Below are 21929 nucleotides of genomic sequence, written 5' to 3' on the forward strand. Positions count from 1 at the left end.
GTGCCGGGTGGCTGGTCAGAGTAAGGAACAAGCACTACATTTTCTATGTTATTAGTTTAAATTCATTTTATTGTTTTGGGCGCCTCCTCCCATCACTCAAGGCAGACTGCCATGTGCCTTATACTAAGGAGTTGCTTCCGTCTGGCCACTCTATCATACAGGCCCCTCTCCACTAGTGTTGGGCGAACAGTGTTCGCCACTGTTCGGGTTCTACAGAACATCACCCTGTTCGGGTGATGTTCGAGTTCTGCCGAACACCTGATGGTGTTCGGCCTTTTAAGTTCGGGTTCGCCCCGAACTACTAATTGGCCGCCGAACAGGGCCGAACAGGGCCCCTGTTCGGCCGAACAGGGCCCTGTTCGGCCGAATACTGCCCCCCTATGGGGTCGCAGGCATAAGGGGGGAGCATGCCCCGATCGCGGGGGGGGGGGTCGGAAATTCCCCCCACCCCCTCCGCTAGCGCTCCCCCCTCTGCCCGCTTCCCCATACAAAAGTTTCAGGAAGTACCGGTCCGGTGGTAGTGGGTGGCTGGCAGTGGGCGGCACTGTGAAGTGAGTGACTGAGGAGGAGGAGTCCGGAGAGTGACGCGTTGAGGGAGGCCGGGCAGCGGGCGGTTCAGCAGTAGTACCGTACTACTGATGGACCCGTCGTTCCCTGTAGTACAGCGTGTGTACGAGCCTTAAGTCCCCTGATCACTCAGTTTAGGGCTAGATCTAGGAAGACTCCTGGTGATATTGAACTTCTTCCACTTAAAGAGGAGCTGTTAGGTATAAGGTCTCAGAGAAAATAAACACATATATCAGTAGCTAAAGATTGGCTGTACTTACATTACATATGCATTTCACTGTCCACGTTTGGATTTCACAGAATTTGTATATAGTATTTGCAGAGATTGATGCTCCTGACAGCTCATGGCAGGTTCCATGTTTGTCTGTCTCCTATGAAGCCAAATGTGTCGTCATGTCCTCCCTGCTTCCTGATCACAGAAAAGCTGGTACTGAATAACACTAGTGTGCAGTGAATATTAATTAGCCATGTGGCTAGGAACAATAGCAGACTCCTGCAGTGTACCCTGCCCGGAGATTTATCAGTGCTGTGCGCTGGACTGAGTTACAAGCTGCTGAAACTTGATCCTGTAACTTCTCATTAGCAGCCGAGGGGAGGGCCCCAGAATGCTTTGCAGTATGGTATGCGGCTTACGTCCTCTTAAGAGCTTGGGTCTAACAGCTTTGCTGATAAGCACACATCAAATGTAAGAGAGATTTTTAACTACAGTATTGCCTTTTTGGCTTCCTTCTAAACTGTTTAACACAGGAGAATAGAGGTTTAAATTAGCTTTTGCAGCCTGACAGTTACTCTTTAGGGATGATGGTCAGGCCACGGTGCTCATTGGGACTTTCAAAGCAGCAGAAATGTTTCTGTAACCTTCCCCAGACTTGTGCCGGCCCTTGAGACAATCCTGTCTTGGAGGTCTACTGACAATTCCTTTGGATTCATGCTTGGTTTGTGCTTTGACATGAACTGTAAACTGTGGGACCTTATATAGACACGTGTGTGTCTTTCCATATCATGTCCAATCAACTGAATTTACCACAGATGGACCGCAATTAAGCTACTGAAACATCTCAAGGATGATCAGGGGAAACAGGATGTGTCTGAGCTCAATTTTGAGCTTCATGACAAAGGCTGTCAATACTTACGGTATGTACGTGTGCTTTCTCAATTTTTGTAATTTTAATAAAATTGCCAAAACCCTTTTTTCACGTTGTCATTATGGGGTGTTGTGTGTAGAATTCTTAGGAAAAAAATGAATTTAATCCATTTTGGAATAAAGCTATAACATAACAAAAAGTGATGTGCTGCGAATACTTTCCGGATTCACTGTATATTTAATCAGATTTTTTGCAACAGAAGAGAAATTTCCCTTTATGATTTTCTGCATCAGCAAAGCTCATCATACATCCTTTTAATTCTCTGGTTTAAATTAATGCGTGTTTGGTGCCCATCTCTTCTGATTCACTAGAGCAAGAATGTACCCTCTACCAGCACAGACCAGTTAGGCATGAAACCAGGCGCTGTACTTGGGGAAGTTCTGTTACTATGGATACACTGTGCTTGGTATTTTAAGCACATTTCTTCCTCCTCCATTTGCCTCCATTTGTGTAGTCATTTTTGTGCTTTAAAGTGATACTGCAGTTGGCACTTCTGTTTGGTGGTTCACACTCTCACCTTGTGGCACTAGAGTTTTAGGTTCAATTCCCGCATAGAGTTTGTAGTCTTTCCCCATGTTTGCATGGGTTGTTTTTTTTCAAGATCCCAAATTTATACTAGTGGTAGGTTGATTTATGTTTTTTCCAAGTTGGCAGTAGACTGTGATAGGAGCATTTGTTTGTGAGCTCATCTGAAAGACAATAAGGTATAATTATTATTAGTAATAGTAATTTATATAGCCATTACATTTTCTGCAGCTTTTTTACAGAGTATATGTAGTCATGTCACTAACTGTCTCTCAGAGGAGCTCACAATCTAATCCCTACCATAGTCAGTTATTGTCTATTGTAGTCTAAGTACAGTTTTTGAGAGGACCAAATAACGTATTTTTGGGTAGCTGGAGGAAACCCACGCAGACATAAAGATGACATACAAACTCCATGCAGTTAGTGTGCAAGCCCAGATTTGAATCATGGACCCAGCACTGCAAAGCAGGAGTGGTATTATTCACTATGCCACCATGCTGCCTTATTGGTTCCCACAACAAGGCCCAAAGACAGATTATTTACCAGAGCAAATAGCAGCGGACCAGAGTACCTGGAGAACGGACTTCATACTTTCCTGTGATCATACATGTTGACTTCATCAAGTCCTCCAAGTTGGCTCTAAGTCTGGCTCAGATCGGCCCTGCACAACGACTTTAGAAGGCACACTCACCTGCTAAACAAGCGTGAAACACTTAACACAAACCTAGACAAAACACTGGTGGAGGCGGCCTGAGAATAATGATTGTTGCCAACAACTAAAATTGTATAGGAGAGGTCATACACCTTGCCTCTCCAGAAGAACTAATGAAAGTAATTGGAAAGACATTTATTGATTCAAGCACATATGGACAACGCATTTCACGGGTGCTTACCCGCTTCTTCAGGTCAATACAGTGACAAAATGATCCGAGTATGAGCGCCTCAAAGTCTAAGTGACCAAGGCCAGCACCTCTGAAACGTGTCATCCTTATGTGCTTGAATCAGCAAATTATTTTCCAATTACATTTGTTAGTTATTCTGGAGACGCAAGGCATATGATCTACCCTATACAATTTTAGTTATCGTTAGCAACAATCATTATTCTCAGGCCAGTGGCGGACACAGCCAGCAGTGGGCCCCTGTGCAAAATTGCACTTGTGGGCCCCTATGACCTGCGGCAAAAATGGGTGTGCATACAACCTGCGCCGCTGCAAAAAATGGGCGTGGCAATGACCAGATGAGGGCTGAGCTAACTGTAATTTAAAGTGACCCGGGGTGAGAGTGATATGGAGGCTGCCATATTTATTTCCTTTTAAACAATACTAGTTGCCTGGTGGCCCTGCTGATCTATTTGGCTGCAGTAATAAACTGAATTATAACAGCAACAAGCATGCAGCTAATCTTCTCAGTTCTGACAATATTGTCAGAAACCCCTGACCTGCTGCATGCTTGTTCAGGGTCTATGGTTGAAAGAATAAGAGGCAGAGGACCAGCACGGCAGCCAGTCAACTGGTATTGCTTAAAAGGAGAGAAATATGGCAGCCTCAATTTTATTCTCACCTCAGGTTCCCTTGAAAAGTGCATCGGCAGATATGCCCAGAAAATGCGTGCAATCATGTCGGCAGATATGCCCAGAAAATGCGTGCAATCATGTCGGCAGATATGCCCAGAAAATACGTGCAATCATGTCGGCAGATATGCCCAGAAAATACGTGCAATCATGTCGGCAGATTTGCCCCGAAAATATGTGCAATCATGTCGGCAGATTTGCCCAGAAAATACGTCCAATCATGTCGGCAGATTTGCCCAGAAAATACATGCAATCACGTAGCAGATTTGCCCAGAAAATACATGCAATCATGTGGCAGACCTGCCCAGAAAATACATGCAATCATGTGGCAGACCTGCCCAGAAAATACATGCAATCATGTGGCAGACCTGCCCAGAACATACACCTGCTAATATAAATTTAAAAAAAAACATTTACTCACCTGCAGAAGCAGACCTCCTGTCCCAGCCTCCATCTGGCGCGCAGCTCCCATTGGTGGTTGGGTGGGTAGGAGACCAAGCGGCTGAACCTCTAGCGCCTGATGTAACGGAATGAGACTTCATATGTTTGCCGCTCTCCCACCGCATGAGGGAAGGCCCCGAGGTGAGGGGGGGAGGATAGGAGTCGGGGCCCCCCAGGAAAAAAAAAAACAGCAGTACTTAATTTGCCCCTGAAGCAACGGAACTTCAGGGGCAATCTATCACACCACCTAATCAGGGGCCCTTGTGCGGCGGCACGACCTGCACGGCCGTATGTCCGTCCCTGTCTAAGGCCACCTCCACCGTGTGTTTTTTCTAGATAGCCATACCCCTACCAGGGGTCACAGTTTTTTAGTGTAGTCTTAAAAAACCCCAAGGAAAGTGACCATCCAGCACCTGCACAGCAGACCTGGACACCAAGCGGGTTAATTTCCCACAGTCTCTGATGGTGGTTACAAGTGTTGCAACCAGTGGCGTACCTACCATAGGGCTGCAGGTGCCGCGGGTGTAGCCATGGCTAGGGGTGCTGCTGTGATGCTCAGCCACTGTGTTCTTCCACCTGGGACCTTTTTTCATAGTTTGGGCATCATTCGGGAAAATAGCAGGAGGCAGTGCAGGGGACTGTACTACTTCCTGCACTGGATGTAGCACCCTCCCCCTACCAGTCCCGCGGGCAATGTGTCTCCTCGCTCTCTACACACAGCCTGCAGTGAGTGAATGTGCAGAGCAGCAGGGTGAGTAGAGAGGATGATTGCTGTGCTGCAGCTGGGACATTAGCAGGGAGAGCTGGCAGGATGTGTTTAATGCTTCAGAAATGGCCTGTCATTAGTAGCCATGTGCACTGGCTGCTGTAATACCAGAGCGCCCTGGACTATTGATTATTTATCCTCGACAGAGTAATTATTCAATAATGCAGAGCAGTCTGCTGTTGCAGCAGCCAGTGATACAGGTGCTGACAGCTGACTTTTGTAGTGAGCAGAGAAGCAAGCTCCAGGCAATTTAGATTAGCTTGATTGCAGATAATCTAATGTCTTTTCGCAGCTCCCCCTCCCACCCTGTTGTCTTCCGCCCTTGACTCTTTCCTCTTTTCAGATTTTAATGGCTTCTTTTAACAGCATGTCCCTGCCAAACTGCACTAGTGATGTCTGTGTCCTGGTGAGAGGTCTTTCTGCCACTTCTCCTCTCCCACCAGGCTCTCTGTGTTGTGCCTCTACCTCTTTACCCCCTCTTATGCATCCTCCTCTTTCAGATGTTCCCCTTTACTGACTGTCCTCAAAATAGCTCACAATCAAACGTACCATAGTCATAGTCTAATGTCCTACCATATTATTGTTGTGTATTTATATAGCACTGACATCTTCTGCAGCACTGTATAGAGTACAGAGCTCATAACGGTTAGCTCCGTCCACATTCTGGCGACTGCTTTTCCCAAAAAAGCCCCCAAAATTTGCAGTGACACACTTGGCACTGCAACACGTCAACCCTCCCATCAAAAAAATGGTTTGTTTGGTTTTTTTTTGTTTGGGAGGGGGGGGGGGAGGTGTAAATAATCAGCACTGGGTGTTAAATTCCCAAGGTACGCCACTTGTTGCAACCCACCTTTGTGAGTATAATTTTTTATCTTGTAAATTCACCAACCGCAGGGGCATAACTAGAAATCACTGGGCCCTCTGTGCAAAACTTTGGATGGGCCCCCCTAGAAACCATGCCCCCCCCCCCCCCCCCCGCCCTTTCTCTATCAATTACATTAGCTTTTGTGATAAAATGTGCATGTTTTCACACACACAGACACACATGGTGTGCAGAAAATGCATACTGAAGACAAGTGTGCTCCCAGCCTCAGCTTACTACACTCACTCTGTTGTCCTCTGGTGGAGCAGAACTGACTCTGCAGACTCCTCCAGCATCACTACAGTACACAGCACTTGGGGAGGGGGGGAGAGGCTGGGGGATGGGCCCTGTACACAAGAGCCTGCTGCACACTGAATGAGGACTGTCTACAAATCTTTGTCTGCAAAATTTTGTATGATTCCTTATCAGTGGCTGAGCAGATGCAGTCATTAGAACTGCAGAGAGTAGAACGTTTTTACTCTCCACGCCCTTAGTTGTCAGTTTCTCATGACAGGGAAAAGAAACTTCTCCCCCCACAGGGCTCCCTGTGGCTGCATCCTTTGCAGGGTGTATTGTTACACCCCTGTATACAGCGATATAGCACCATTGGGCTACTGGTCTCTCTCAATCTTTCAAAGTCTCGGCAGTTTGCTAACCACCCAGAGTCATGCCTCTATTAAAGGGACTCTGAGCACCTCTCATCGGCATGCTTTTAAGACTCCGACCAGTACAGCAAAGTATTTAAAGATGCATACCTTTCTGTAGCTTGTGCTATCCTCTTTCATTTGATGACTGAATCGCCGTTCTACACCAAATAGTTTTCGTTCGATTTCAATTTAAAAATCGCAGCTGCCATCTTGGCTATGTTATAACTTCCGGGTCACCCCTGTCTTCTCTGTTAGAGAAGTGCATCACTGAATGAAGCAGGAAGAGGAAGTGACATGCATGGCCATTGCAAGAGGCTCCTCCAGAGGGGTCATAGCACGACTTTGTTGGAAGTCGTCTGGCTTAAAGGCATGCCCATGAGAGGTGCTCGAAGTCCCTTTAACACAAACTTAGCCAGCTACATAGCAAGTTAAAAGTTCACATTTTCCCTATTGTAAATGAAAAGCACAGATCACTCAGTTACATATTGCAGAATAAACTGATGAGTGATAAAGTGGCATACATGTAAAATGTTTGCTGCAGTAATTTGTGCGCTGGGGTTAGTTGCCAGTGCCACTAGTAGAATATCAGTAAATGAACCTGAATGAACCTGAAAGTATGCTCTATATACTAGGACTGTATATCTACAACTGTTTTTGGAAATTCAAATTTCTTATATTTTATCTAGACACACAGACCCTTATGCATCCAATACTGTGCTGCAGTTGCTCCGCCTCATTCTCTGAGATCAGCCGTATAGAAGAGAACAGGGTAAGTAACAACACATAAATTTGAATGTATAAACTGTGAAACTTGCAAAGCTCTGCACTGACCCTCCTAGGGTTGTGTTAGGAATTTCAGCTTTATTTAGCTTATTATTTATTTATTGATTAAAGTTACCTGAACTCTTGCACAGGACAGAAGGAAAACAGAAATGCACCCTGTATGTATTTAGAGAGTTTAGCTTGTCTAATCACAAGTTGTAATTTGATCTCTCCCCGTGTCACATGACTGCCACAGCAGATAAGGCAGATAAGATCATTTGAAAGCACATGAGGTTAACAATATGTCTGCTTCCATGAAAGCAGGAAGTAGACACACTGCAGATTTATTTCAGGATTTGTATCAGCTGTAACAAAGAAATATTTTTCTTTAAAGGCTATTATGCTGTTGCATAACGATGACTAAGTCTGGACAAAAGCCAGACTTAGTGGAGTGGTGAGGATGAAAGCTAGGTAGTAGTTACTGCACTTGTAACATGGGGTAGTGATTGCTGCATTTGTAATGTGGGGTAGTGATTTATTTATTTATTGTATTTATAAAGCGCCAACATATTACGCAGCGCTGATTGATTGCTGCAGTTAAAAGATAAGGTAGTAATTGTTGCATTTATAACGTGGGATAGTGATTACTGCATTTGTAATGTGGGGTAGCAATTGCTGAACTTGTAATGTGGGGTAGTGATTGCAAAGGCAACAATTACTAACCCCACATACAAAAATGCAGCATGGCGGGGTAGTGATTTCTGCATTTCATATGTGGGGTAGTAATTGCTGCCTTTTAATGTGAAGTAGTGATTGCTGCATTTTTATGTGAGGTAGTAATTGTTGCATTTATAATGTGGGGTAGTTTATGCTGCTTTTACAATTATGTGGGGTAGTGATTGCTGAAAGTTATAAGGTGAGGTAATAATGTCAATTAATCTAGTTACCTATGTTAATTGACATAGTAGCGGTCGCTAGTGAAGTATCGCGGTTGTGATACTTCACAGAACCACCCGCATTTAAAGTTAGGCGTGTTTCTATGTTAGCAATGCGCTTAACTAAGGAAGTAAGTCGTGCATAGCGGCTGTTCTTCTTTTTAACAAGCGCTCTTTCACATTAACCTGTGTTAGCAGTGCAGCTTAATGAATCAAGCCCCTTGTCACAAAGAGCTGGTCCATGTGAACACATATAACGGCCATCATTCTTCAAATCTAGGTGAATTACCTCTGAAATCTCTTCTTATGTTTACTCCATCTTCTAGATGTGGACTTGTGTTTTCTGTGGTACAGCTAACGCCATGAGTGAGGGTTCAACATATGACTGTACAGGAGGAAACCAGCTTTACCTCAGGGACAGTCAGTTCAGTAACGAGTATGCCACGACTGACGATGACACCATGCTGATATTCTGCCTGGACATATCTGGAAGCATGAGTGTGACCATAGAGGTAAGTCATTCTTTATTAACTAATCTGACCACCCGGTAAAGACATTAGTATCCAATATACAGTAAGTATTGTAAAATGCTCTGTATAAACACATACTGTATATGAAAAGCTATCTTAACCAGCCTGGCGGTATGGACGAGCTCAGCTCGTCCATTACCGCCAGAGGCTGCCGCTCAGGCCCTGCTGGGCCGATTTTATTCAAATAAAAAGGAGCACACGCAGCCAGCACTTTGCCAGCCGCGTGTGCTACCTGATCGCCGCCGCGTGCAGCGGCGAAAGAGGGTCCCCCCAGCCGCCCGATCCCAGCACAGCCGGACCAAACTGTTCCGGCCAGCGCTAAGGGCTGGATCGGAGGCGGCTGACGTCAGGACGTCGGCTGACGTCACTCCGCTCGTCGCCATGGCGACGAGGAAAGCATAACAAGAAGGGCCGCTCATTGCGGCCTTTCTTGTTAGGCGATCAGAAGTACGCATTAGGAGCGCCCTCTAGTGGGCTTTCATGCAGCCAACTTTCAGTTGGCTGCATGCAATACTTTTTTTTTTTTTAATTACAAAAAAAAGTCCGGTCGCCAGCCTGGCGCAAGCACACTCGCACATGTGCAGTACGGGGCCGCCCATCACTCAGGCTCCTGAAGACTTCCGAAACCTCCTGCGGCGTGAGCTATGAACAGGGGAGCCAGCGCTGGAACGAGGGGACCATGAGAGGAACAGGAAGGCTCATTAGGATCCAGAGTTTTTCCTGTCCTTCGTTAAGTATCAGTTTGTATATTTTTCAGATTCTAAAAAGCAAGCCAAAAAGGAAAACGCACCTATAGTGTATAAAAGTTTATTTACAATCACAATGCACACATAGAAAGATACTTAACTCCCGGCGAAGGTATGCGGGTTTTGTGTGCCAAACTGGCGTGTAGTCCTGGCAAAGCAGCCGTGACCAGAGGCTGAACTGTATGTGGACGCCATATGGACTTCGCACCCCCGTCAGCAGGTAATCTCCTCCTCCAATGCACCCAAAGCTATGTCTGACATTGCTACGCATTTCACAGACCCTTCCCCTTCATCAGGTGACCTTCTACCCTCGCTACATCCATTAAATAGTGGGGAAAATATTTAAAGAAGACCTCGGGAGGGGGAAGCCTCTGGATCCTATCGAGGCTTCCCCTGTCCTCCTCTGTCCCACAGTGGTCTCGCTGTGCCAAACAGTGAGCATGTAAATATTTACCTTCCAGGCTTCAGCGCAGGCACAGTAGCGGCTCTCGGCTCGGGATAGCTAATCCCATTTGGGTCCGCTGTGCTGTGCAGGCACAAGTCGCCTGCACAGTAGAGCGGACCCCACTGGGATCGGCTATTTCCGCCTGATCACGAGCTGAGAGCCGCTACTGCGCCTGCGCTGGAGCCAGGGAAGATAAATATTGCAGCTGCTACTGCGCCTAAGTCACAGCCTGACAAATTGTTGGCTGTGGCTTCAGAGGGTCCTAGCGAGACCACCATGGGATGGAGGAGTATGGGGGAAAGCCTCAATAGGATCCCCTCAACGCTATTGAAACTGCTAATGGGTTAAATCATCTGATCTGCTTGCTGATTTGAATTCAATGGCCCATTAGGGAGCCACACATTGTTTACGTTTGTTTGCGTTTTATGTTCTTGTTTTTTTTGCAATTAACAGCTTTCTGCTTTTTTCCTCATGATGCGCGATTACCAATTACAAGGTATTTAGCTGCAAATCTGGAAAAACAAAACAAACATGGAAAACCAGGATAATTAATGTAAAATTGGGTATCCGATTCCTGAATAATGTATTACATTCTACTGTGTCATTGTGGTGCCTCCTTAAAGCTAATGGGAAGCTTAAAAAAAAACAAAAACCTTCCCACTCTTCTCAATGTCCACTCGTTCCCCCATTTGAATCCCCTGCTGCTCTTGAAGACAGGATGCCTCTGTACTGCACATGAGTAGCATGCGCAGTACGGAGCGGCCCGTCTTAGGGAGCACTCGTGCTCCCGCAGACTTCCGAAGTCTCCTGCCCTATCAGAGAGCAGTATTCAACCGATTGGTCGGATACTGCTACTGGGGTGACAGCGCTGGAACAGGAACCGAGAGAGGAGCAGGAAGGCTCTATAGTACCCAGAGCCTTCCCTCTCCTTAGGTAAGTATCTGGTTTGTTTTTTGTTTTGTTTTTTTCCCATTGCACTTAAATAGAAGGATGCAAGGCAACAGTATTCTGCTTGCAGGACATATTGTCCACAAGCTCCCACCTTGCTGCGTGAGTAATTGGCTGCACCAAGCAGGAGAAATGTTACACTGACTTGCTTGCAACAAATTTTGGCATTCCTAACTACCATTTCCTGTCACAAATACTATGGAATAGCTGTGGTTTAAAGGCTTGTAAAAACAAAGTCAGCAAGCAGAAATAATCTTTGCAAAATATAGAAATGAATTACATAGATTGCATTTCTCTAAACAAAAGTGGAATTTGCCTGTAATAAGTGACGACATGCTACAACTCCACTCTAGCATTAGGGTATGTTTACATCATCATGCACAGATGGCCATGCGATCAGAAAGCATTCCCATTTATTACAGTGAAAGGGTCAGTGCTGCGCTTGCGGGCAGAACGCATGCATCAGTACACAAGTGCATAATAGTGCATCATACTGCTGCGCAGCACCTATGATGTGAACGGCAGAAGGGCTGTCTATGCCCTTCTGCTGTTCTTGCATGTCGCAAATCATACGCGCTTCCAAATGTGCACGGAAGCACGTCATGGTGTAAATGAGGCCTAATTATTGATTTATAAAGTGCCAACTTATTCCGTGGCGCTGTACACTGTAAGAAACAAACATGAGGTACATAATAATACAGACAAATGGAAATCACCAATATATAAAATACAGAATTGGAGACAAAATACAGAATCGATACAATTTACAGAATTGGTAATTACAGTGACAAAAGTAACATGATGAATAAAATGTATAATGAATTCCAAGACACAAAAGGGGGGGGGGGGGAGCCCTGCCCTTGAGAGCTTGAATCTATACTGAATTATTCTCTTCTTCCAGATGTCGCAAGACCAGAGCAATAACTGTTTGGACAGCACAGTCTACCAATCAAGAATGGAGGTAAAGTATAAATACAGTTTAGCTTCGACTTACAGTGTGCAGCATGCAAAGTCTTCCTTCCAGGTTCACTACCACACTGACACATAAGAGGAAGAATATTATCGATTCCCGTGTGCGATACAGACAGGTTCTAGGGCCATTTCTGATCTATGGCATCATTGGCATATGGTGCCCCTGACAAAGGAATCGGTGTGAGCTCCCACCCCTCCACACACGCACACTTTGAAGAGGAGGGGAATGCAATCCCTCTGGGTATGCATCATTACTTCCCTACGGGATGCTACTCCTCTGGCCTCCCGTCCGTGTGGGATCCACCATAAGATTACCTAGACTGTTGTGGGTCGTTGGTTCCTGTTCTGCCTGGCTAGGAGGATGAAGAAAAGACACTGCTTCTAATAAGAATTGATTATATAGGGCCACAATCAGCCAGTGAATGGTTAGCTTTACGACCATCCCATATCGTACTTCTATAATAATGCCCTCAGTGGGTCACGTCTCACCCCCCTTTTCCAAGTCCCTGCCTCCATTAACCAGAACAGGCTTCTGAGCAGTGCCTGTACTAGAAATGGTCAATGAGATGCAAATTGTTCTGAGTTCATACAAGATTATGCACATTTTCTATGCAAACTTACACGGCTTGAAGACTGACTAATCCAATTCCACCTTGGCAAGATTCGATTGGTCCATTTGTCAGAATTCTAGCAGTTTGTTATGCAGGGAAATCTGTCATTTGTGTATGTTTTAAAGTGGACCCAAATTAAAAATACAAGATTTCAGAAATAAAATCTATTTTCTAATTTATAATAATAATCAGCAGCCTTTTTTCAGTTGCATGATGACAAATATAAAATATTATACATTTATTGTAGGAACCCCTCCCTTCCTTTCAAATTGCCGGGACAGAATCCGGCAAACTGGTGGATTAGGTGGTGTCCTGCAATGGAGGAATTGCTAATGGCTGCCCCCTGTATAACTCTAGTTATTAAAAGAGGAGGCTGAAAAGCATGCACTGAAATGCTCATAGGTTTGAAGGAGTGTTTATTTATCTTTGTATGTGTTAGAGTGGTGCAACTAAATATTTTTAATTAAAAGAAATGTTTGGTTTGGGTCCGCTTTAATAACCTCTTGACGACCAGTTAACGCCGATTGGCGTAAACTGGTCGTCTGCGGGTTACCATGGAAACTTTCCATGTCAGTTCACGGAGGGTGTCTCCGTGAACAGCCGGAGAGCCGTCGATCGCGGCTCGCCGGCAAAATGTAAACACGCGGGGAAGAAATCCCCGCTGTTTACATCATACGGCGCTGCTGCGCAGCAGCGCCGTAGGGCAGATCGGCGATCCCCGGCCTCTGATTGGCCGGGGATCGCCGGCATCTGATAGGCGGAAGCCTATCCTTCAATGCGCAGGACGGAACTCCGTCCTGCGCATTACGGAGGGAGGGAGGGAGGTAAGGAGGCAGAGGGCGGAAATGGCTGCGGAGGGGGGCTTTGAGGAGCCCCCCCCGCAAAACGCAGATGGCCGGCGGCGATCAGACCCCCCCGGCAGGACATCCCCCTAGTGGGGAAAAAAGGGGGGAAGTCTGATCGCCCTGGCATAATACTGATCTGTGCTGCGGGCTGGAGAGCCCACGCAGCACAGATCAGGCAAATCACCCCTGGTCGGCAAGTGGTTAAGTTTTAACGTTCTATGCAAAATTTCATTGTAAACTGTAAAGTTGGGATACTTCTTTAAAATATTGTTCTGGGACGTCTCAGCATATTCCAGGCAGTGAAACTCATAAGATTAATTTAGTTACAGCAGCTAAAACATTGTTATGTTTTTGTTACAAGTATCTTTTAAATGTCAAGGAAGAGTATTGTATGAAGACTGAAAGAAAGAAGTTTAAAAATCCCATTACTGCAGCAATCATATATTATTATTATTATTATTTATTTATAAAGCGCCAACATATTCCGTGGTGCTGTACAATATAAGAAAACAAACAAGGGATACATAATGATACAGACAATGATATACATCAAATATGAACACTGATACAAGATACAGCACTGCTGATTACAATTTGATTTAACATGATGACTAAAATGTATAAATGTCTAACAGTGTGCAAGCAATTAAATTAATAACATTCCATGACACAAAAGGGTGAGAGCCCTGCCTTTGCGAGCTTACAATCTAAAGGATATTTGCTATATGTATATTTGATATATGTATATTTGCTCTGTTATTACACATAAATATTATTAATTAATACATTCCTTCTAAAGAAAGAAATAATTATTGTTAAACCCCATAATTAAATATAATAGAATGTATAACTTTGAAATACATTTGAATGATGGATTCTGCAGTGAAAATTTGAAACACATTTTAGATGTTTGGGTTAGGAAGTCTTATCAAATATTCTGGAATGTTAATAATGAACATTGCAAGTTTTTTTTTCTAGTGTCTTATTGTCTTTAGGACATTAATGCCTCCTGGTGGTTTTTATAATCATAAAATTAATACACACAAGTCATATTTTTACCTCCTTTTTAGAAAACAATTATAGAATTAAATTATTTGATAAATATCAGTGAACATGTTATTTGATTATTCTATAAGAATAGTTACAGTGTTTTAAATAAGCATTAAATTGCTGTAAATTTTAAGTTACAGATTCACAGTTTTTTCTGTGTAACTAATTAACAGAGGGACACATTATCAGAAGTGCGTCATGAATGACATTGTTTAATATTTGAGTCCCAGTTTCTGGGGCAAATAAGTCAAAACAGCGGGCAAGATAGCTGGTGATGTCCATTTTTAATAACTGCGTCAAAAATGACCCGATAAGCAAATGTTAGTATGTGTAAACATCCCAAGCTCCCTTCATTCCCATTGATAAGTTAAATAATTAATTGTAAACAATCATAGGTATTCAAAACAAGATAACGATTGACGCACAGAAATCCCAGCTAATCATAACCAGAGATTAAGGGAAATTCAGTGGCGTAGCAATAGGGGTTGCAGAGGTTGCGGCCGCATCGGGGCCCTTGGGCCAGAGGGACCCCATGGGGCCCTCCCTCAAACACAGTATTAGCTCTCTATTAGTCCTGTGCTAGTAATAATCACTTATATATATGCTCTAAATAGTTGTAATTATTAAAATGCTGTTCCCCATTCCCTTCTTGCACCTCTGACACTGTGGTTGTCCTTGACAGGTTTTGGTGTGCCGTATCAATTGTTATATAAAGAGTGCTGCGGGGGGGGGGGGGCTTGGGGCGGCCCACGTAAAACTTGCACTGGGGCCCATAGCTTCTTGGGGAAATTCCAAATTAGGCAGCCATATTGGATCCATGTGTATAAAAATAGGTGGATTGAGAAGCTATTCAGAGACATCCAGACTGAATCTCTCCTGAAAGACTCATACTCAGCTACAAGACAGAAGCTACTTTCCCACATGTTCTAGATCAGGGGTAGGGAACCTATGGCTCGGGAGCCAGATGTGGCTCTTTTGATGGCTACATCTGGCTCACATACAAATCAGTAGGGGTTGATTCACAAAGCTGCATTGCTCAAGCAGCATAGTTTAGTGTGGCAGCGCAAGTAACATTTTCAAAGTAGGCACACTACTGCTGTAGCATTCACTACTAACTTACTCACGCTACCCCCCAAAACGAACAGCTGCTCCAACTTTCCCACTCTGGACCCTGTCAGGTCCAGTGACTTTGTAGAACAAGATCCCTGCACTTTGATTGGCCCAATAGGCTTGCCTGTCACTTGACAGGTAGTCTATTGGGCTAAAGTGCGGGGATCTCATCCTACAAAGTGAATCAACCCCCAAGTCAGCTAGCAAATTGTACAAGCTGTTGGTCTGTATTTCTCCTCTCTGGCTCTCGGGAAATTGCTGGTGTTGCTGAAACCCAAGAGAAGCTAAGAGGTGTCTGACAGTTCCGCTGCCCAGAGGATCAACTGTATACTCATCACAATGGCAACAGGGACAGCCCTCTGCTGCGCATGCACACTGTCCCAGTTTGAAACATGTTGTATGGCTCTCACGGAAGTACATTTTAAAATATGTGGCGTTTATGGCTCTCTCATCCAAAAAGTTTCCTGACCCCTGTTCTAGATGCTGCAGAGATGACACAGAAGGGGTAATATGCTTAATATTCTGGTGATTTACTTTATTAATTTTTCAACATTAAGTTCTGTTAAGAAGAAGTTCTATAGAAGAAGTTCCATTAGAAGCTATTTTTATGCTATTTCTTTAAGAAGATTACTACAAGTCTTTACACAGCTACTATCTACCAATACAGATGAGATTACTTTTGATCCTATTCTACATAACACAACTGTTCAATTCTTTTTTGAGTGTGCTTAGAAGATTGATGATTGCTTGGCTATAAAGGCCTGATGAGATGGCATACTGAAAGAAGGAAACAATACTTGGAACTGTTCATATTTTGTATATATGCTGTACAGAGCCGGGACAAGGTCCTCCAGCACCCAAGGCTGAGACACCAAAGTGCACCCCTCCATCCCTGCCAAACCAGCTGTCACACACCGATTGCTATTAGACTAAGAGGCGCCACAGGGCCCACAACCTCCCCAACACCTTAATATCTAGTTATATGGCTTGCAGTCACTGCCATGTATTCTCTTTTCTTATTTCTTTCTGCTTCAAACACAATTAGGAATGACAGCTGATTGAATTCTGCGCCCCCTCCTACACTGCGCCCTGAGGCTGGAGCCTCTCCAGCCTATGCCTCGGCCCGGCCCTGATGCTGTATGATAAGCGAATACATTTTTAAAAAATATAAAATCAAATACTGAGTGCTCTGATTCATTTCAAGGTATACCGTCAATCTATAATTACTGTTATAGAGGGTTCAGACCCCGCTATGCCGGATTTTTATGATATGAACGCTTTAAAGGCCGGACCTTTACTGAGTTAGCGATCATGCAAAAGGCAAGAACCGTACAGGTTTTTGACACATTTTCAAGCTGGTTAAAGTGAATCTCCAGACTAAAAATCTACTCAGCAGCACTGAAAAGGCTTGGCATTTATTTAACAGTTTCACAGCATCAGAACTTTGTTTTTCTTAACTAAGTCTCATTTTTAGCTGCACAGAAGAAAACTGCCTGGGCATTTTTTTCCCCTGATGCTGTGCAAATCATGATGGGAGTTCTGATATTGTTGTTCTCGTTCTGCTGTTTTGGTGCAATTTTTTGTTTTTTTAATTTGGGATTTGAAGCCTAGTGCGCACAGCTGGGAGGGGTGATCAGGACACCGGACAGTTGAAACTGTGTCTCATGCTTCCCGTCACCTCCTTACAACCAAAATGATGGCTGCCCCCATGAAAAAGATGGATGCCCCCATGAAATCATAAACATTTGCCTGTTCTTTTAAAACAGGGTGGGTAAGAGGTTATATTACCCATCTATTTTAATTAACATAACTGATGTAACTTAATGAAAGTATGTTTGTTTAGGCCGAAGTTCCCCTTTAAATGTGCATTCAGAACTTGCATAATTCTGTATGAACGCAGAATGATTTGCATCACATTGACCATCCCTAGTCTGTACAATGGTTATTCCCAAAGTGTTTCCAGAACTTTCCCAGAATGATCTTTCGGGGCAACAATTATGGAAATGATTCAGATGCAGCTGCATGGTAAGTTCTGTATATCTTCGTTGTAGGCTGTGAAGTGCGCTCTGAGTGAAACACTGTATTTCCTGCACAAGAAGTATCCCAGAAGGAGAGTGGCGCTTGTCACCTTCAGTGACCAGGTAAGCCTGAAATAACAGGTGTGCTATATCAGATAAAGGAAATATACAGGATGATTTACAGGGGTGAATGGGGTCCATAGTTAGAATATATTGTGCGTTGTACAACAGCTGTCATATAACAGTGTGTGGCTATGACAGAGTGGGGTTCCCGTTCCCCTGAGCTGTGCTGTAGAGAGGTGTAAACAACACACCATGCAGCATATTTTTAATGGTACCACTCTCACAGATTAAAGAGGTGTCAAACTCCATCACGTAAGGGGCCAAAATCTAAAGTATAGTCTAAGTCGGGGGCCAAATTGTTTATGCTGCATAACTCAGGCTTCAATTTTATGTCATACGATTGGAAAAGAGCATAGATCTTTTCTTACTGCTTTCTTATTGATGATTTTCAGCTTCTTCACTTTTGTCGTTGTTTCTTTAAAGCAAACCTGAAGTGAAAATGATCTAATGAGATCAGGTTCAAGCTTACGGTCCGTACACACCTGTGACTGATGTCTCCCGTCGGGTATCAGGACCTGATCCCTCAGTCGACATTGCTGGGCCAACCACGTACAGACGCGGAGTCAGTAGTGCTGCTGACAATGCGTCCTGTTGCTATCCAGGGGAGAGGTTGGCCAATAGAGTAGCACAAGCATGATGTCACGCAGTGAATGGGGCAAGCAGCGGCACAAACATACATCCTCCTGTCGGATCCCTTGCAAGGCGGGGTTGGGGGCTGCTGTACACACGCTGGATTATTGGCTGAGGCAGTCTTTATTGGCTACCAATATGTATATGATACTTGGCTGTTTTTCAGGTGAAGATATATGGTGATGGCAGTGGGAAGCCACAGGTATTGGAGGACTGTGAGCTTCTGGATACTGACTACCTGAAGTCCCAGGGGGAGAGTCAGCTGGTGCCGCATGCGCTGGAAAAGACCCTGCATGCCCTGGAGAACACAATAGACTGGTAACAAAGCAAGTTACTCTGTGTGGAATGGCTGGGTGTAGATAGCAAAAATGTATTTATGTACTCGCGCCATCTTAGAAAAGCATGCTGGGAAAATATGGGACTTAATACTACTGGTTGTTTTCTCTTAAAGAGTTTGTGAGCTGGACGGTGGTGTAGTGGTTAGCACTCTCGCCTTGCAGCGCTAGGACCTTGGTTCATATCCCAGCAGGGTCAACATCTGCAAGGAGCTTGTAGGTTCTGTGTGGGTTTCCTCTGAGCACTTTGGTTTCCTCCCACATCCTAAAAACATACAGGCCCTAAATTGGCCCTAGACTGCAACATACACTACACGATACATACATAGACATAGGACTATGGTAGGAATTAGATTGTGAGCCCCTCTGAAGAACAGTTAGTGACAAGACTGTATACTCTGTTACTCTGTACAACACTGCAGAAGATGTCGGCGCTATATAACTAAATCATAATAATATTATTTAAATAATAATAATAAAAAAAAATGTATATATATATATATATATATATATAATATACTGTAGTATTGTCGCTAACTGTCCCTCAGAGGAGCGCGCAATCTAATCCCTACCATAGTCCTTGTAGTCTAGGGCCAATTCAGGGAGAAGACTATTAACTTATATGTATGTTTTGAGGATGTAGGAGGAAACTGGTGCGCCCAGAGGAGACCCATGCAGAGAATATACAAGCTCCATGCAGATAGTGCCCTGGCTGGGATTCAAACCGGAGACCCAGTGCTGCCAGGCGATAGTGCTATGCCACCGTGCTCCAGTCCATCCATTGGATCGGGCATTTGATAATAACGTTTTTTATTCATAAATATTTTTTTTTAATTGTCCTTATCATGACAACATTTCTGTAACAAATTCACCTTTCTGAATGAGTGTTTACATTGCAACTGCAAGAACAGAAAATCTGTCATTATACACAAAAGGATGCCAATCTTACAACAGAAGTATTTTTGTCTTTGTTTTCAGCAATACAAGTTCTGTTTTCCACAATCAATGTATTTTTTAATAAATAAATATGGAGATAAACGAGGTTGTTGTTTTTTTTGGGGGGGGAGGGGGGGGAGAAGGGGGAGGTATACAGGTTTCCTTTAATTACAAGTCAGACTGATAATTTGCCCTGCAGCCAGCAATGTTATCTACGGTAGTTAGCATCAGTAAGGTGTAAATATGCCTTCAAGTGACATTAGACCAGTCTCACACTGTTTCATATTTCATTTTTTACTGTATTTTCATCCCATTTAACAATCTCATTACAAGGGGGCAGAATACTTAACAATAAACACAAACTATTTTGAGAAAACCTGGAATCTGTAGATGAGATGTATCAAGCTAAAACGTGGTACATGATTTCAATTTTGAATGTCCAATGATTGGCTAATTTTACCACCTCCATGTAGTATGAGAGTCTACAGATTATGAATACTATGAGCAGATTGTGTAGGTAAACTCTCATACTACATGGAGGTGGTAAAATTGGTCAGTAATTGGCCAATGAAAGTTTTAGGTGTGTACCAGGTGTAAAGCCTGGTACACACTTTCAATTATGTTTCAAGTATGTGTAAGTGTATGCTGGGGTGCGAGTCACAGGTTTTTGTGCATGGAACATCCAAAAACAGCCCTGTTCCCAAGTGTGGTCAGACTTAAAGCGGATCTGAGATGAAATACTAACTATAGCAAGTAACTTGTCTATATATCTTATCTAAAGTTTAGATGGTTTACACAGTAAATCTAGCTGCAAACAGCTTCAACAGTATATGATTATTTCTTCCTCTGATCAAATGAGAGCAGCCATATTCTGCTTGTCATCATTACACAGGCAAGCTGATCTGTATCTCCACCCCTCAGCCTGTGAAAACTCCATCCCATATTCTCCTCCCCTCTCCACCCCCTTGTCTCTGAAACCTCAGCAGCTCCCGCCTGGTAACGCTTCCTTCTCCTTCGGGAAAAGCCTCCTCTTCCCCAGACTGAGCTCCCATGAGCACTGGCTACATGGGACTAAGAATGCCTAGGGACTGGAGGAGCTGTGGGTGCAGCTTGTTTAGTTTATAGGGAATTAGGGCATTAAAACAAACAAAAAAGTATTTGGCTTGAGGAATGCCTTTTAAAATATATGTAAGGGGCACAATTATGAAATGTGTAAAAGTTTATCTCGGATCCACTTTAAGCTCATGACATTCAGTCGGACTTTCACTTCTGTCTAAAAACATATATCCTATCCCATTAGATGGATATGAAAGCTTAAAGTGTACCAGATATGATGCAATAAGCAGCTTTTATACTTACCTGGGACTTCTTCCAGCCCCATGCTGGCCATGGGCTCCATTACCGTTCTCCTGGGCCCCACCATTCCTCCGCTGACATGGGGCTTGAGGAAGTCCCAGGTAAGTATAAAAGCTGCTTATTACATCATATCAGGTTTTCTTTAAAAAGTGTAGCTATGGTCATGTTATAACCATATTTTCATTTATTGCAGCCTGCAAGAAAATGGCGCTACAGCATTGGGACCGGCAGCTTTGGTTTCCATAGCAATGGCTTCCAAAAGACCAGGATCTAAGGCAAGTTAGTTGTCACCAAATTGCTGTTGTTTTGCCCATTGGTAAAGGTTGCGACTAAAGTGACTGAGGGAAGTCTTTATTTTTTTTTTTTGGGGGGGGGTTAGTCTAATTTTCTTGTATTTAAATTCACGAAGGAATAATTACTGGCTACCAAAATAGTTACCATGTTCTGAATTCAATTAGCCACAGTATAGCTTGCAGCAATTGGTTACAAAGAGGACAGCCACCAAACATGAATATGAAATAGACAAGACAAATAACATTTATATTGTGCTTTTCTCCTGGTGGACTCAAAGCACCAGAGCTGCAGCCACTAGGACGCGCTCTATAGGCAGTAGCAGTGTTATGGAGTCTTGCCCAAGGTCTCCTGACTGAATAGGTGCTGGCTTACTGAACAGGAAGAGCTGAGAATTGAACCCAGGTCTCCTGTGTCAGATGCAGAGCCCTTAACCATTACACTATCCAGACCCTTGTCTGTGTGTTTTACTTAGTCTACAGTTTCCATGCCTCATACTGCAGGGCTGTATCGCTTAATAAAAATAAAGACATATGTATGCATTAGTATGTATCATATCCATAAAATTGGTGATGATTAGATAAGTAGAAATTCTCTCTGTCACAGGTGCCCAGTACCAACATACTGTTCACCCGTTGCAGCAGTACCCCACCTCAACCTGCTCTTTCCCCCATAATTAAAGAGTCCATAGGAGATTATGTGTTTATCTGACTATGCACACTCATAGATCTGATGGAGGCAAGTCCAGATAGCTTCAAGAATT

The 21929-nt window shown here is 43.8% G+C and overlaps 1 protein-coding gene across 1 annotated transcript in view; it reads left to right on the plus strand.

Moving 5' to 3' along the window:
- Window positions 1-21929, plus strand: part of LOC137521637 (circularly permutated Ras protein 1-like) — a 123266-nt gene that overhangs the window by 78697 nt on the left and 22640 nt on the right. Inside the window, exons 18-23 of the mRNA XM_068241147.1 lie at window positions 7210-7292; window positions 8547-8732; window positions 11791-11850; window positions 17529-17618; window positions 18415-18566; window positions 21069-21150. Coding sequence (XP_068097248.1) covers window positions 7210-7292; window positions 8547-8732; window positions 11791-11850; window positions 17529-17618; window positions 18415-18566; window positions 21069-21150 — 653 coding nt within the window. The remainder of the gene's footprint in view (window positions 1-7209; window positions 7293-8546; window positions 8733-11790; window positions 11851-17528; window positions 17619-18414; window positions 18567-21068; window positions 21151-21929) is intronic.

Source organism: Hyperolius riggenbachi, chromosome 6, assembly GCF_040937935.1.
Source record: "Hyperolius riggenbachi isolate aHypRig1 chromosome 6, aHypRig1.pri, whole genome shotgun sequence".
In the NCBI taxonomy this organism is placed as follows: domain Eukaryota; kingdom Metazoa; phylum Chordata; class Amphibia; order Anura; family Hyperoliidae; genus Hyperolius; species Hyperolius riggenbachi.